This window comes from Prionailurus viverrinus, chromosome X, assembly GCF_022837055.1.
Source record: "Prionailurus viverrinus isolate Anna chromosome X, UM_Priviv_1.0, whole genome shotgun sequence".
NCBI lineage: Eukaryota > Metazoa > Chordata > Mammalia > Carnivora > Felidae > Prionailurus > Prionailurus viverrinus.
Window position 1 is genome coordinate 83,106,177 of NC_062579.1, and position 17,528 is coordinate 83,123,704.

Sequence of the window (17,528 nt, forward strand, 5' to 3'; positions counted from 1 at the left end):
CAATAAATAAATAGACTTAAAAAACAAAGGATGCAAGGAGTATCAGAACCCAGCAGACCTGGTTCTGAATGAGAGGGGTTGGAGTTAAGGTGAACACATCTTTAGGGAATGCTGAACTCTGAAACCCATCTGTGTAAACATAATTTGATGCCTGGTTAGGTTGTGTTTGGAAATGTCTCACCTTGTAGTGACTACATCTTGTGAGCTGTGTGGTGCTATGGGTGTGGGGCCCCTGGGGTGACTCCATGTGCCATTGGGTCACGGGGCAGGTCCAGAGTCTAAAGAACAGCCCACAGGGCGCCTGGGTGACTGAATCCATTAAGCATCCAACTTTGGCTCAGGTCGTGGTCTCATGGTTCACGAGTTCGAGCCCCGTATCAGGCTCTATGCTGACAGCTCAGAGCCTCGAGCCTGCTCCAGATTCTGTCTCTGTCTCTCTGCCACTCCCTTGCTCGCGTGCGCTCTCTCTCCCTCTCTCAAATATAAATCAGCATTTAAAAAAATTTAAAAAAAAAGCAGAGAAGAGCAGCCCTTATGAAGTTGGGACTGTGTCAGGTGTGAGGTGGAAAGTGAGGGGAACTAGAGGTTAGGGAATCTGGGTTCTTGTTGGAACCCTGTCCCTTAGGTTTCTTCAGCTGCAAAATGGGATTTAATAACAAGGCCCTGCCCATCTCCCAGACAACAGGAAAGTAGAAATGCTTTTAGCACATCTCTGTTACCTAGCCCTGCCCTTTTCTTCAGGTGCTGAACTGGGCAGATCTTAGCACAAGTACAAAAGTGCCAGGTTGGTGCTGGGGTACGCACACATGCCTTCTCCTCTTCCTCCCGTCCTTGTTTGCTCTCCCAAGTGGCTTTTCTTCCCACTCTGTTTGCAACCGAAGGGATAGTTTAGCTTTCCATCTGCTGGCCTAAAACACGCTACCAAAATTCGGAGGCGGCTGGCAGGCTAGCAAGGAAGAGAGCGGGGATATTCAGGCCGAGGCTGGGGGGCCATCGGACCTCTGAATTAAAATGTTATTTTCACATGGCTCCTTTGGTTAACGTTGCTTATGGATGTGGCTCCAGCAGGCTAGGGCAGAGAGGTTCAATGTTGTAAATCTTTGAAGTTGCTGAGGGAGGCCACGGGTTTACTGGAACTAGAATATGATGAATTTGGAATCCTTTTTCAGACCTGCTCATTTGATAGGTCTACATGTGTCTGATTGAAAGATTGCCTCAAGCAGATACCCTGTGTCCCAGTGTTGGGAATAGACAGGCTGGATGAGAAAGGCCAAAGTGCTGGGTGGAATGACTTGGCCATGTGAAAGTGACTGTTGGGAACCTCACTTAGGGTCAAAGCTAGATTGATGAGCTGCCTCAAATGAAATTAGACCTGTCATTGGGTTGCTGCGACTGGAGCCTTCACTCCCTTTAGTAGGCTTCTGGGCTTTTGGCACAGGGCTGTCATGAATCCGAACCAGCCAAATGGAGCAGTTATAGGGAAATCTGCCCCAGTAATCTGCTCATCTGTTCTTGGCTATAGGAAAAGTAAGAGTTAACTGTGGGGCCCAGTGTTGTTTTTGCTTCTCTGTTAAGCACGTTAGCATGAAGTATCTTGGCTATTCCAGAAACTCAGGAAGGCTGCTGTCATGGCTCCTAGGGGACTCCAGAAGTATTGAGGGCCTTTTCAAGGTGGTTGGGGGCTCCTGTCTGCTCTGTGTATACTCTATACTGTGAGTGTGGTTTTTGATGGGCCTGATACTGGGTGACTATGTGCAAACCTCCAACTTGGTCCCTTGCTTAAGGTGATTAGCTTTGCTGCAAGGGTCAGTGGTAGAGAATACCAGCTTTGACTCTTTCTTGGACTGCTACTGAGGGGTGGAAGGGGAGTAGGGATATATTAATGTTTGGATGATTGAAATAACAAATTGACAGTCCTTATCCCAAACCATTCAGGTCAGATGTATTTCAGAAGTCAGAAACTTCTGGATTTCAGAAAGGAAATACAGGGGTGTCTGGATGACTCAGTCCATACAGCATGCAACTCTTGATCTTGGGGTCATGAGTTCAAGACCCACGTTGGGCATAGAGCTTACTTGAAAAAAATCAGAAAAGCAACATGGTGAGTGTGGAGTATTTTACATCTACCCTCAGTGGAGTCTATGGTAGCACACCATAATCAGAAGATACTATTTTTATGGAAGCCATATGAATACTCAGCATAAATGGTATAAAGAAACTTTATAAATAGTCTCAGATCCGTTCAAGTCCTACTTGCTACCAAATTAGCTTTGAAAAGAATCCAACTTTTGATTTTTAGAGCCTTTTGGATTTGGTGATTGCCGATGAGGGTTATGGACCTGTAATTGTCATTGGTTTTGCACTTTTAATCAAATTGATCCACAGGGGGAAAGGCTCCTTCTCGGTGGGTATTTCCTTGGCTGGGTTCTCTGCTCAGGTATTTTGTGGGTGATGGATTCCTGGCCACATTCTTTGTAAGACCCTTCCTCTTTTCTGTTCTTCTTTTCTCTTCCTCCTGTTAGGGATTCAAGCAGGTATCTTTCTTTGTGACTTTGCTTATAGTACCCTTTACTTCTAAATGTAGATTTTGAGAGAACCAAAGAGCCAAATGCTAACGTATATACAACGTAAGCCAAACAAGTGCGTAATGCAGATAAGCTTTCTAAATAAATGCTTACAACAAGATAGGAACACAGATCAATTACTTTGCAAATCATACCAATAAATCACTGTAGAGGAAGGAACTCCACCAACATGTGTTTCGTTCTTTCATTAATCTGTAGTCCTGCTGAATGTCATCTTATCTGGTTGCCATGAGTGGTTGGATCTCCCTGGGCATTTGTTAAACATGCAGATTCCTGGAGTCCCAGACTTTTGGAGTCAGCATTCCTAATGGGGCAGCTAGAAATCTGCATATTTAACAAGAGCTCTGCAGGGGTTTCTTTGTCCCTCTTGAGAATCATTGCTTTGATGAAGGTCAAACTGTCACATGTTTTTCTATAACCCCAGCCTAGGTCAAACCAAGCAGCATGGGACTGATTTGTCTCTTAGAAGGACAAGGTTGTTTTTAAAAAATTTTTTTAATGTTTATCTATTATTGAGAGAGAGAGACAAAGCATGAGTAGGGGAGGGATGGCAGAGAGAGAGAGGAGACACAGAATCCAAAACAAGCTCTGGGGTCTGAGCTGTCAGCACAGAGCCCGATGCAGGACTCAAACTCATGAACCATGAGATCTTGACCTGAACCAAAGTTGGAAGCTTAACCAACTGAGCCACCCAGGCGCCCTGGACGAGGTTCTTTTTCATTTGGTTTGCCCCGGGAGGGGAATAGAAGTATAGAACTACCTGGTCATGGTTAGAAATAAGCCAGTCAAATGTGGGGAAGGAAAAATAATTTTCCCTCTACCCTTCTAGGTTCTTGGCTGCTACCACCCCCCCCTCCCCACCCCCCGCCACGTAATAAAAGACCAGTTAGCAGGAGAAAAACAAATGGAAGTTTAATAGCATGTATACCCTCCTGTATACGTAGGAGAGATGCAAGAAAACTGAGTAACTCCCTGGAATGGCCCAAGCCATCACCTTAGATACCATCCCCAGCCTTAGAGACAGAAGAAAGATGTTGGGTGGTGGGGCTGGTGTAGGGCAGAAGGTCAATTATGGGAAGAGACCAGGAAGAGCATGGTGATCAAGGGTAAGGTCATTATGCAGGTTGAGGTCAGAATCTTCTCCATTGATGAGACTTTCTAGAGTCTGAATCATCCTCCTTTTCCTGGTACAGAGGGGGAGCCATTCTTAGAAGTGGAGATTTCCCTTATAAATGTACGTGTCTCCTACAGAAGGGTAAACTTCTCACTTTTCAGAGCTTTTCCTATGTCTACTGTTTCTTAAAAAATAACCAACTTAAAATCATCCTTATGCCAAAGAGACATATTTCAGGGTGGCAAAATTTGCTCCCCTTCAAAATCAAAAGGAGGTTTGGAGCCTGGGGGTGGCCATATTGGTGGAGTTGCCAGATAGGATACAGGAGGCACAGTTAGATTTGAATTTTTCAGGTAAACAATGAATAATGTGTTTATATAAGTATATCCTAAATATTGCATGGAACATACTTACACAAAAACATTATTCATTGTTTATCTGAAATTCAAATTTAACTTGGCCTCCTGTATTTTTTATTTGCTAAATCTGGCAGTGCTGGGTATTGATTACTCTACCTTCCCCCGTGGGAGGCAAACCAGATGGCATTTGCGTATTTTGTCCCATTCATAGGATATATTTTTGTTTGCCCTGGGTTAAAAGCTTCTCAGACTGGCTGCTGGATCATATTGACACTGAAGAGTTGAAAAATTGAGTCCTGCTCTAGAGGTCAAGAGGAAGTGTTCTAGAGGCTAAAAGGCTCTAAAAAAGGCTTTTCCTACCTTGTCCCTAAACATTCCCTCAGTCTCTATCTGTCTCCCTTTTCTGCCAGTCTCACACACGCACGCACACACACACACACACACACACACACACACCCCAGATGTATCCACATAGCTAGATGCCTGTGCAAACAGAAGTACGTGTGGAAGACCACCTGCTTGCCTCTCTACGTTTTTATATTGCATTTTTTGTGTTAGAGTTTGGTTATTTATTGGTACTGTTACTACCGTTACTACTATTATTAATGAACTAACATTTTCTAACTGTGTACAGTTATTCCTCATGATAACCATTCCTAATTCTTTTTTACTTGCAGATCTTTCTCTTGGCCTGCCCTCCGTGTCCTGGAGCTATCGTCGTGTTCAAGTAAGGGACAATTGTTTTTTGCTCTGTTGCCATTGCGATTCCGAACATTGTGTTTCATGACAAAGCACATGAGCACATCTGTGGGAACATCTTGGGCCTGCACCACTTTGTCTGGGGGCTTCCCAAGGGACAAAAGTCTACGAGGCTTTTGTAGAGTGAAACACGGAGATCTGATATGGAGAGACTTGGCTTTTGTCAAGCCCTGACAAGTCCTTTTTAGCGAGTGTTTTGTGGTGGTGGTTTATGGCCAAGGCCTGCTCCCTTGGAAGATTGCTGGCTTCCTACAGTTTCTCTTGAGAGCATGCTGGGGGCCAGACAGCTTCCCTCCTCTCAAGAATCATCGCACTGTGGTCCAGCTGCTCCACTGAGGATATGGTCCTTCACTTCGAAGGCCTTTGTTCGTATGTTTCTGTGGTTTTTTTTCTTAAAAGTTTAAAGTGAGGAGAGAAAAATAGCACCTTATTACAAGTTCTGACTTTCTTAAAAATAGCAAGCATCAAATCCATTAAAGTGTATTGTAGGCAAATCATGTTTATCTGAAGGCAAATTGGCTTCAGTGAAATTGTCAAGAGTCCCTGAACCCTCCTTTTAACCATGAGTTGTGACCATCTCACTTCTCAAGTGGAGTTGCTAATGAGAAGCTAAATCGACCAAATTAATTTCATCTCTTTCCCCCTTCCCTGGCCCCCATTTTGGAGCTGTTCCTGAGCAGTGAAATGGCCACAGGCCAGAGGGAAGAGACAGGAAGTAAGGGGCCCAGTAGATCTTTGGGTAATTCAGAGTGGTGTGAATGGCTTTCTGATTTACTTAAGTCGTTAATGTGTTAGGTAGGGGGAAATATACCCCATTTGCTGCTTCAAACAGCTCCTTGGAATAGCCACTTAGTCTCTTGCCTTAGGTGAGTAGCTTTCTGCTGGATGAGGGCAAATGGATCCTGATTTCTTGTACCCTAAATGGAAGGCTATTTATTTCCCTCCCTTGATTTCCCAAAATGAGCTCAATTTTTCAGTGTAATGTTTTGAAAGTAACATTTATTGGTTTTATTTCATTATTATTAAAGTAACAATTCTCATTATAGAAAGTACAGAGACACATAAAGAAGAAAATAAGCATCACCCTTAATCTACCACCAAGAAATAATTTCAGTTACCGCTTTTTTTTTAAATAAGCAGAGATCATACTTAGGATTCTTACTGTATCTTTTCTAAATTTAATTCAATTTCCTTCTACATGTATGCATATGAAAATACATAAACATTATTGCTAGATATCTTTTTTTATAGTGGTTATTTTTTTTTTATTTTTCTTTATTTTGTTTGGCTCCTACCTCTACCTTTCCACACCTGCATATTACCAAACCAGTATGTAGCCTTCTGGTTTTTTTTTTCTTTGCTCATAGGTATGTACACATACATGCATGCATGTGCACACTGACACACAGGGGTTTTGGAATGTTTTGCTGTTGTTGTTCATTGATTGTTTTACAAACATAGAATCTTATATATACTGTAATACATCTTGCTTTTTCACTCAGCGATATCTCATGGGAATCTATCAAAGTTTACTGGTATACCTTATTCTTTCACAAAACTGCCAAATATTTCATGGATACACAACTTATGTGCCATTCTTCTTTTTTTTAAAGATTTTTATTTTTTAATAATCTCTACACCCTCCATGGGGCTTGAACCTACAATCCGGAAATCAAGAATTGCATGCTCTATCAACTGAGCCAGCCAGGCACCCGTAGCCATTCTTCTTTAAATTTTTTTTTTTAATGTTTATTTATTTTTGAGACAGAGAGAGACAGAGCATGAACAGGGGAGGAGCAGAGAGAGAAGGAGACACAGAATCTGAAACAGGCTCCAGGCTCCGAGCTGTCAGCACAGAGCCCGACACGGGGCTCGAACTCACGGACCGTGAGATCATGACCTGAGCCGAAGTCGGACGCTTAACCGACCAAGCCACCCAGGCGCCCTACCGTAGCCATTCTTCTATTAATGAATGTTTACATGTGTTCTTTCCAGAACGCTGCCACTATAATCAATGCTGAAATCAACATCATTGTACATATGCCCTTATATACTGGTGCTTTTAATTTATACACACACACAAACACGAATGTTTACATATAAATATATATTTATGTTAATAGATTTTTCCATTTTGATATACAAAAACCGGCTGTTATAATTCGCTTTTCCCTTTTATATGTAATACATGAGATGATTACTTTCTTCATATCCATTCCAGCATAAGGTGTTATGACTTATAATTTTGACAACTTAATGGATGTATTTCCTTGGCTACTAATGAATTTCAGTATTATCTCACATTTTTTTATCCAATTAAATTAGCTCTTTGAATTGTCTGTTCATACCATCTGCCCATTTCTTATGGGTTGTTTAGATTTTTCTTCATTTGTAAGACTTCTTTGTATATTTTAGATATTGGCCCTTTGCCTATCGGCATCATTATAGATATCTTTCCCTGATTTGTATGTACTGACTTGGCTGATAGTATGTTTTTCTGTGTGATTTTTTACATTTTTTCACATTCAAATATTATTATAGCTTCTGGGTTCCCAGTCTTGGTTAAGATGATTTTCGTAAAGATGGCTAGTTAGTTGTACTAGCATGATATATTACATAATTCCTATTTTTCTCTGTGAACTGAACTACCATTTTTGTTACCTACTAAACTTCTCATATATAAGGATTCATTCATTGGATCCTTTATTCTGTTTCATATATCTGTCTACTCAAACATGTTGATTTGATTACTTAAATGATTTTGTTGATTGGTTAGCATAAAAATATTTTTCTTGGCTATTCATTGGCATTTTTTCTTATATGTAAATTTTAAGGTCACTTTTATTCAACCCTCTCCATCAGCCCTATTTAGATTCTAATTAGAATTGCATTAAATGCATATTTCAGTTTTGTGAGAACTGATGTTTGAAAATTATGTAGGTCTTTTCATCGAAGAAATGGTATTTCTTTCCATCTGTTCAGATCTCATTTTGTGCCTTTCTTCATACATTTATTCCTAAAGAATTAATAGCTTTTCTGTCCCTGATGAGTTGAAGAATGTTCTCGTTTCCATTCCTAACTGCTTCTTGCTAGAAGGTTGTTGATTTTAGCAGTAGTTCTCAGGTCCAGCCATCCTACCAGATCCTCTTGTTAGTTTTGGTAAAGTTAATTTTCATTTTATGCTGTCTCTCCAGTGGTTATACCAGCTATTTTCTTCGGTTATTGCTTTTGCTTGAAACTCAGAGTTAAGTAAAAATGGTGCTGGTGGGCTGCTGTGTATAAAACTGACCTTTTTTTTAAAAATTTTTTTAATGTTTACTCTTGAGAGAGAGAGGGAGACACAGAGTCTGAGGCAGGCTCCAGGCTCTGAGCTGTCAGCACAGAGCCCTATGTAGGGCTCGAACGAACCACGGGATCATGACCTGAGCCAAAGTCAGACGCTTAACCGACTGAGCCACCCGGGCATCCCTGTAAAACTGATCTTAAATGGAGTTGTTCTCTGTGTTTCTCCCTGTTTGCTGTTGGTGTCTGTTAAATAGTCTATTGCATGTAAATGCTGCATTAACTTAGAGATTTTCCAAGAAAACAGTTCCTGCGTTTTATCAAATGCTTTTTTCTTATAATTTTTAAAATTATTTTTTATAATTTTTTAATATTTATTTTTGAGAGAGAGAGACAGAGAGAGAGCACGAGCTGGGGAGGGGCAGAGAGAGGGAGACACAGAATCCGAAGCAGGCTCCAGGCTCCCTGCTGTCAGCACAGAGCTGGATGCGGGGCTCGAACACATGAACTGTGAGATCGTGACCTGAGCTGAAGTCTGGTGCTTAACTGATTGAGCCACACAGGCGCCCCTCTTATAATTTTTTAAAATGTTTATTTATTTTTGAGAGAGAGAGAGCGCACGTGCCTGTGCATGCATGTGTGCAAGTGGGGAAGGGGCAGTGAGAAAGAGAGGGATACGGAGGATCCAAAGTGGGCTCTGTGCTGACAGTGCAACTCACGAATCGCGCAAGATCATGACCTGAGCTGAAGTCAGATGCTCAACCAACTGAGCCACCCAGGTGCCCCTCAAATGCTTTTCTATGTCTGTTGAGTATTTTGTTTTCCATTTAACTTTTTGATACAGTGACCTATGTTCATAAATTTACTGGTTTTGAACTACTCTTACATGCTGAAGTAAGTCCTGCTGCTCGTGTTATATTATTTTGATACATTGCTGAATTCCATTTGTCAATCCTTTATTTATTATTTTTATTTTATTATTTATTTTTGAGGCAGAAAGCATGAGCGAGGGAGGGACGGAGAGAGAGGGAGACACAGAGTCCAAAGCAGGCTCCAGGCTTTGAGCTGCACAGAGCCCCACGCGGGGCCAAAACTCATGGAGTGTGAGATCACGACCTGAGCTGAAGTCTGATGCTTAACCAACTGAGTTACCCAGGCACTCCTATCAATCGTATATTTAGAACCCTTGTCTCAGTATTCATAAGTGAGATGGGAGTCATTTTGGGGGATTTTTTTCATCAGGGGTAAGGATTAAAATTGAATTGCAGCATACTTCTTCTCTTTGTCTGGCCTGGAACAATTTAATTACCCTTAGAAATTATGTGTTCTTAATTTTTTTTTATTTTTATTTTATTTTATTTTTTTTAATTTTTTTTTCAACGTTTATTTATTTTTGGGACAGAGAGAGACAGAGCATGAACGGGGGAGGGGCAGAAAGAGAGGGAGACACAGAATCGGAAACAGGCTCCAGGCTCTGAGCCATCAGCCCAGAGCCCGACGCGGGGCTCAAACTCCCGGACCGCGAGATCGTGACCTGGCTGAAGTCGGACGCTTAACCGACTGCGCCACCCAGGCGCCCCTTTTTTTTTTATTTTTTAACATGCTTTTTCTTTTCTTTTTTTCTTTATTTTGTTGTTGGTTTAGAAGGTTTTTTTTTTTTTTTTTAAGGTCAGGTAAAACTCAGCTGTGAAGCCCATCTGGTCCTATTGCCTTTTTCTGTTGGTACACCCTTAACCACCTTTCCAGTGTCTTCTATGGTAATTCACTTACTCAGATCTTTTGGGTCAGTTTTGGTCATTTGTATTTTACTGGAAAGTTGCTCATTTCTTCTGAGTTTTCAGACTTGTTGCCATGAATTTAGTGGAGCATGTAGTATCCTCTTATTTTTGATAATTTAAAAAACTATCTCCTCATCTGTAGTCCTGTCTTCTTTTTTGGGTTTAGTCTTGTCTGTTTTTGTTTTCATTATTATAGTTTAGTTAGGTTAATAAGTACTTTATTTTGTGGTTGAGTTATAGAATCTAGTTTTAGATACAGTTTATACACACACACACACACACACACACACACTCACGGTAAAAAGATATGTATTTATTCCTTTAGTTTCTACCTTCTTTATTTTTATTATTTTTTTAATGTTTATTTATTTTTGAGAGAGACAGAGACAGAATGTGAGTGGGTTAAGGGCAGAGAGAGAGGGAGACACAGAATCCGAAGCAGGCTCCAGGCTCTGAGCTGTCAGCACAGAGCCTGACATGGGGCTCGAACCCATGAGATGTGAGATCGTGACCTGAGCCGAAGTCAGTCGCTCAACCGACTGAGACACCCAGGTGCCCCGAGTTTCTACCTTCTTTAAATATTGTTTTCTATTCTGCTTTGTTTACTTAATATCACATTTCCCCCATTTTGTTAAACTCATCATCCATATGTTTTAAAATTAAAGTTTTATACTTTGAGATAATTATATAATATAATGAATATCATATCATAATATAGGTGCAGTTGTAGGAAAAATGGTGAGATCCTGTGTACCCTTCACCTAGTTTTCTCCAGTGGTAACCTCTTGCAAAACTGTAATGCAGTATGACACCCACGGTATTGACATTGGTACAGTTGAGGTACAGAGCAGTTTCATCACTATGAGGATCTTTCCTGTTGCCCTTTTTTTAAGCTAATTTTTTTAATGTTAACTTATTTTTGAGAGAGAGAGAGAGAGAGAGAACAGAGTGTGAGCAGGGGAGGGGCAGAGAGGGAGAGAGGGAGACACAGAATCCAAAGCAGGCTCTAGACTGTGCTGTCAGCACAGAGCCTGACATGGGGCTTGAACTCACGGACTACGAGATCATGACCTGAGTTGAGTTTGGACACTTAGCCGACTGAGCCACTTAGGCGCCTCTCCTGTTGACCTTTTGTAGCCACAGTCAGTACTCTCCCACCTGTACCCTGTCCCTGACCCCTGGCAACAAATCTGTTCTCCATGTCCAAACGTTTGTTATTTTAAGAATGCTGTATTATCTTCGGGATTGGCTGTTTTTTGTGGGGTTTTTTTTGTTTTTGTTTTTTACTTACAATTCCTTGCAGATCCATCCAAGTTTTTATCATGCACATACTTTTTATTTGGTGCATATTATTCCATTGTGTGGAAATATTACATGCAGTGTGAAGTTAAAAATAGTTCTTTTTAAAATTGTGTTTTAATGTTTGTTTAATTTCGAGAGAGAGACAGAGAACAAGTGGGTGAGGGGCAGAGAGAGAGAGGGAGACACAGAATCCATAGCAGGCTTCAGGCCCCAAGCTGTGAGCACAGAGCCCACCCGATGAGGGGCTTGAACCCACAAATTGTGAGATCATGACTTGAGGGAAAGTCAGACACTTCACCGAGTGAGCCATCCAGGTGCCCTAATAGCTCTTTTTGAAAAAAAAAGTTTATTTATTTATTAAAAAAATTGTTTTTAATGTTTGTTTATCTTTGAGAGAGAGAGACAGAGCATGAGTGGGGAAGAGGCAGAGAGGGAGAAGGAGATACAGAATCGAAAACAGGCTCCAGGCTCTGAGCTGTCAGCACAGAGCCTGACACGGAGCTCAAACGCACGGACCGTGAGATCATAACCTGAGCCGAAGTCGGACACTTAACCGACTGAGCCACCCAGGTGCCCCTATTTATTTATTTTTGAGAGAGAGCACAAGTTGGGGAGGGGCAGAGAGAAAGAGAGAGAGATACACACAATGCAAAGCAGGCTCCAGGCTCTGAGCTGTCAGCACAGAGCCCAGTGCGGGGCTTGAGCCCAGTAACCGTGAGATCATGGCCTGAGCCAAAGTCAGACGCTTAACTGACTGAGCCACCCAGGTGCCCCTGGGAAATAGTTCTTTTAAAAAATTTTTTTTTAACATTTATTTATTATTGAGAGACAGAGAGAGACAGAGCATGAACATGGGAGGGGCAGAGAGAGGAGGAGACACAGAATCCGAAGCAGGCTCCATGGTCCTAGCTGTCAGCACAGAGCCCTACGTGGGGCTCGAACTCAAAAACTGCGAAATCATAACCTGAGCTAAAGTCGGATGTTTAACCGACTGAGCCACCCAGGTGCCCCCCCTGGGAAATAGTTCTTAATAACTCCACCTTACATGAGTATAGGTCATGACTGTTTTCAAAGTACTTTGTCTTAAACAGTCTCATCTAATCCTTCACATAATGCTGTGAGATAGGGACTATGTTATTCACACAAAAGTCCACCATTTGGGACCAAAAAATCTTAGATAGCATGGCTGACATTACAGAGTGGAAAACCAGGATTCCCATTCTTCCTTTCCTGCTAATGTTCGTAATCAGGCTTATCGTGTGCCTAGGCATGGTGGGAAACACTTAACGTGGATTATCTCATTTAATTCTCCCAGCGGACCTGTGTGGGTGGCACAAATAGTATCCCCAGTTACATCAAGAAAACAGAGGCTCTGGAAGTTGAAGTGACTTAAGTGGCTTGTAAGCGGTACAGGTGGGATTTGATCCAATGTGTCCCTGACTCCAGCACCAGTGCTTTTAATCACTACCTTATGTTGCTTAAGTGAATATTTTCTGCTATCCTATTATTATTTAAGGAGTTAAAGCCATGAAAGCATCCTAGTTAAAATTCCTCAAATGTCAGTGTACACAGACGGGCACCACTGTGGTCTTTATGTCAGCGTGTTTTGTAGGTTTCAGTGAGTAGCACTATATACCCAACTCTTGTTTTTTTCTATTGGCCCTTGGCTGTGCCAGCCAAGCATGAGTTTGTCTGCTTCCCAGCTAAGCCAAGGCTGGCGTGTTCTTGGAGGCGTGCCCGGACACTGCAGGAAAAGGGTATGGTGTGCCCAGCGGTCCGCACACCCCATGCTGGGCAGGGGCTGGCAATTCTCTTTGGGGTGGAGAAGGGGCAGGATCCTCCACAGGGTACCCATGGTGCACTTGACAAGAGGGAATGGCGGTTCCCCAGTGTTCTGGCTGGGTCCCAGAGCGCTTCATTTATGTGCCCCTCTGTGGACATGTGACTTGCTAAGTCTGCAGCTAAGGAGGCTTTCTCAGCAGAAAGCACGTATGCGGAGTCTGGAGCTGAGGCTGGAAGGGGTTTCTATCTGGCCCACCACCACTGCAACCTCTGGCGTGGTAATCTTTTGCTCTCCAGTATCTATTACTCCTAGAATTCCAGTCTGGCAGCATGTGGCTTCTGAAGCCTTCTTCTCCCTTCTATTCTTGGCTCCTCGTCTCCATGAATGCTCATATAGCAGCAACCAGGATCGCTTGTTGTGTTGTGTGTATGCTTGCAGCACTGTTCTGTGTCTCCTTGAATCTGAGCCATTCTCTTTTTACTCGTTTGGCTGTTTTGAGTGGTTCTTTCCTGAAGAGCCATATCCCAGTACCTTCAGTATCCAAGCCCTGGAATTCTTCCTCTCACTCGGGTTTGAGAAAAACAACGATATTCTTAGAGATCTTTCTCCGCTTACGATCCTGCTACTGACTTCAAAAAAGTTACCTGTCTCAATTACCTTGATCATACATCCCCAGTCCCATAATATGAACCAGCCTGCCTCACAGGTTCTTAATTAATTAATTCATCAATCTCTCTCAAAATTGATTAATTAATTGAAGTATCATTGACATATATTAATTTTGGGTATATAGCATAGTGATACAACAATTATATATGTGATAAAATGCTCATCAGGGTAAGTGAGTTACCATCTGTCACCATACAAAGTCATTACAATATTATTGACTATATTACCTCTGCTGTACTTTTCATCCCCGTATCTTATATTTATTTTATAACTGCAGGTTTGTACCTCTTAATCCCCTTTACCTGTCTTGCCGACCCCCCTACCTTCCTCCATTCTGGCAACCACCAGTATGTGCTTCGTGTATATGAGTCAGTTTCTGATTTTTTTCGGATTTCTTTACGTTAATTTTTAGATTTCATATGTAAGCGCAATCATATGGTAATTGTCTTTTTCTGACTTATTTCACTTAGCATAATAATACCCTCTAGGTCCATCTGGGTTGTCACAAGTGGCAACATTTCGTTCTTTTTGATGGCTGAGTAATATTCTGTTGTGTATCTATAGCACATCTTCTCTATCCATTCATCTATGGATGGATCACAGGTTCTTCATACATAAGACCCCCTTTTGCAAACCTACCCAGTTCTCCCCCTCATCTCCCTAGTGGCTTCTCATTGGCTTTCTCCCTTCCCTTTTCCTCCATTTTGTCCCTTCAAATTTCATTATAGAAAATTCCAAACCTATACATATCATGCCTATTACTCATTATATATTTTAATCTGTGAATTGCCACTCTGTGTTCTCTGCCCAGTTATTACATGGGGGTGTTTCTCTTCTCATTGATCTGCATGCATCATCTGTATATAGAATATTAATCCTTTATCACCTTCGTAGGAAATGTTCTTCCCAGATTGTCTTCTAACTTGTTGATGATGCTTTTGATGTACAGTTGATGTTTGTATTGGACACATTGATCGGTTTCCAAACTGCCTTCAGACAATGATGATTTCTTCTGGTGTTTTTATGCCTGAAAATCTGCACCCCCTCCAAAGATCAGATAGGCAATCTGGATTTTTAATTGTTTTAAAAAATATCTAGCTGTCAGTTCATTGAAAATTCATTTTGTGAATAGTATGTGGTAGGGATATAATTTATATTTTTCCTCAAATTGTCATTTTTTGGAGCTCTGTTTGTTGAATAACTGTTTCCCTATGATTATTGCTGTTGTGCACTTAAATTCTTATGCATGCTAGGATTTATTTTGGGGGCTTGTTTTGCTATTCCATTGATGTCTTTTTTGGGTCCTTCACCGTTGTATTATTTTTTGATTTTTTTATGTTTACTTATTTTTGAGAGCGAGAGACAGAATGAGATCAGGGGAGGGGCACAGAGAGGGGGGGGTCACAGAATCTGAAGCAGGCTCCAGGCTCCGAGCTGTCAGCACAGAGCCCGATGCGGGGCTTGAACTCATGAACTGTGAAATCATGACCTGAGCGGAAGTCAGCCACTAAACCGACTGAGCCACCCAGGCATCCGGGGTCCTTCACCATTTTAATACTCTTGTATTTGCAACAGCTAGCAGGCCAGATTTCTCTTTGCCGTTGTTCATAGCCTATTACTTTACCCACGCTTTTTTTCTTAGCTGGTCTGAACCATTTTTTTTTCCTTCCAAATGAACTCAGGATGTTTTTTTGTCAGATTCTCCTTCAAATTGTATTCATTTTGATTGGAATGACTTGAAGCCTAAAATTTCATTAACACCATTATAATACAGAGTCTGTCCATATAGGAAAACACGTGGTACATTAGTTCATATAGCCAAGCTTTCTTTTATGTTCTTTAAGGGTATGTGCATGCCTATCCTACCTATTTCTCACCAGAGTCATTCCTGAACAGTTTGTAGTTTATGATGTAATTTATTTCTTACATTTTCAAAGTAGTTCTTACTGATACATAGGAAAGATTTTGATTATACATGTTTATTTTATATTTGGCCACTGTGCTTACTATTTTAATAGATTCTTATTGCTTCACTTGGGTTATTTTGGAAATTAATGGCATCAATGCCCAGATGGTAATCTTACTTCTCTGTTTTCTTAAGTTTATTTGTTTATTTTCAGAGAGAGAGAGAGAGAGAGAGAGAGAGAGAAAGAGAGAGAGAATCTCAAGCAGGCTCCATGCTGTTAGCGCAGAGCCCAACACGGGGCTTGATCTCACAAGCTGTGAGATCATGAACTGAGCTGAGATCAAGAGTCAGATGCTCCACCAAGTGAGCCACCCAGCTGCCCCCCTTATCTCCTTTTAAAGAGCAAATACACCCGTCCCCCCTTTGACGCCTCATTGTATTGCCTATAACTTCTAGAACAGTGTTAAATAATAGTGGTACTGGCAGGAATTCTTGCCCCGCTTCTGATTTTCATGAAAATGTTTCTAGTGTTTCACTGTTGCCTTGAATGGTGGTTGTTGGTTTAGATTAGATTTCCTTTATAACGTTAAGGAATTCTCTTAATTCTTAAATTACCAATTTTTTTTTTTTTTTAAATCAGGAATGGTTGTTGAATGTAGTTAATTTAGCCAATGATTTTTAAGAATCTATTGAGAGGTTCATTTGGGTTTTCTCCTTTACCTCCCCATTTGGTATGTTAAATGAATAGATTTCTTAATAACAACCTTTGTTGGATTTGTAAGGTCACCTTTCCTTTTACTGTGCATGCATGGGAGAGATTCAGAATTGGCTTCCATACTATGAATTTGATTGATTTTGCTCTTTGCCATCTCTAGTGTGGTATTTAATTCTGCTGCTACAATCTTAATTTCTTTCTAACTCTTCCTTGCTTTACTAAGCTCTCTTTTCTCCCCAGTTTGTTGTCTTTCCTTCTCATTGTTTTTTTTTTTTTTTAATGTAATCTCAACTCCCAATGTGGGGCTCGAACTCATGACCCCAAGATCAAGAGTTCCATGCTCCCCCGACTGAGCCAGCCAGGCGCCCCTCCTTCTCAGTATGTGTTATTCTGATGGCATTCCATACCTGTTTTGGAGAGTCCATGTTTTCTCATATTCTATCGAGGATGCGGTTTTGTCAAATACTTCTTCTGGCTCAGACACTAAATTCAGACTTTTGTCCTTCCTCCAAGACTTCAGAATGATATGCACTTCTGCTGCCAGAGGCTTTCAGAGAAACCGTGCTGTTTCTTGGGTATGTTTATGCATATTCAAAGGATTTATAGGGGCGCCTGGGTGGCTCAGTCGGGGAAGTGTCTGACTCTTGGTTTCAGGTCATGATCTCACAGTTTGTGAATTCGAGGCCCATGTCAGGCTCCACGCTGACAGCATGGAGCCTGCTTGAGATTGTCTGTCTCCCTCTCTCTGCCTCTCCCTGGCACACTCTCTCTCTCTCTCTCTCTCTCTCTCTCTCTCTCTCTCTTTCAAAATAAATAAACATTAAAAAAACAAAGGAGGATTTATTTATTATTTTGCTCAAGATAGCATCCGTTGATTGCCTTGGACTGTTTTCATGTTCTTTTTGATATTGGATAGAACCCCTTCTCAGCTTCTCTCTCAGTGGCAGGTGGATGTCCGTAGCTTCTAGCCTGTTTGCCAGTGGGTAGCAGCTTCATCTAGTGGGTTCTACTGGACCTGTGTGGAATCACTTACCGCTACCACTGCATTCTTTGGTAACAGTATGTGAAAAACTGCCGCCTCCCACACGCATTACTTGGGCAGACTTAACTCCCATGACATGGTGTGCAAGCCCCAAAGCCATCACTTGAGGCCTTTTCATTTCAGAGAGTGGGAGTCAGCCTCCAGATGCATGTAGACCAGTTTGGAGAGTTGTCGACTTCCTTGGAAAGCAGTAGTCATCTAGTGGAGGTGTGCCTGTCCAGTTTGCTGGTTACG

At 41.6% G+C, this 17,528-nt stretch overlaps 1 protein-coding gene across 8 annotated transcripts in view; it reads left to right on the top strand.

The window, feature by feature from the left end:
• The window catches only part of TMEM164 (transmembrane protein 164), a 172,826-nt gene that overhangs the window by 64,229 nt on the left and 91,069 nt on the right, over window positions 1-17,528 (top strand). For all 8 annotated transcript variants that reach the window (XM_047844430.1, XM_047844428.1, XM_047844429.1 and 5 more), the window contains one exon: window positions 4,736-4,785. Coding sequence is in view for 6 of the 8 variants with exons in the window: in XM_047844428.1 (XP_047700384.1) it covers window positions 4,736-4,785 (50 nt within the window). In the remaining 2 variants the exon portion in view is untranslated. The remainder of the gene's footprint in view (window positions 1-4,735; window positions 4,786-17,528) is intronic.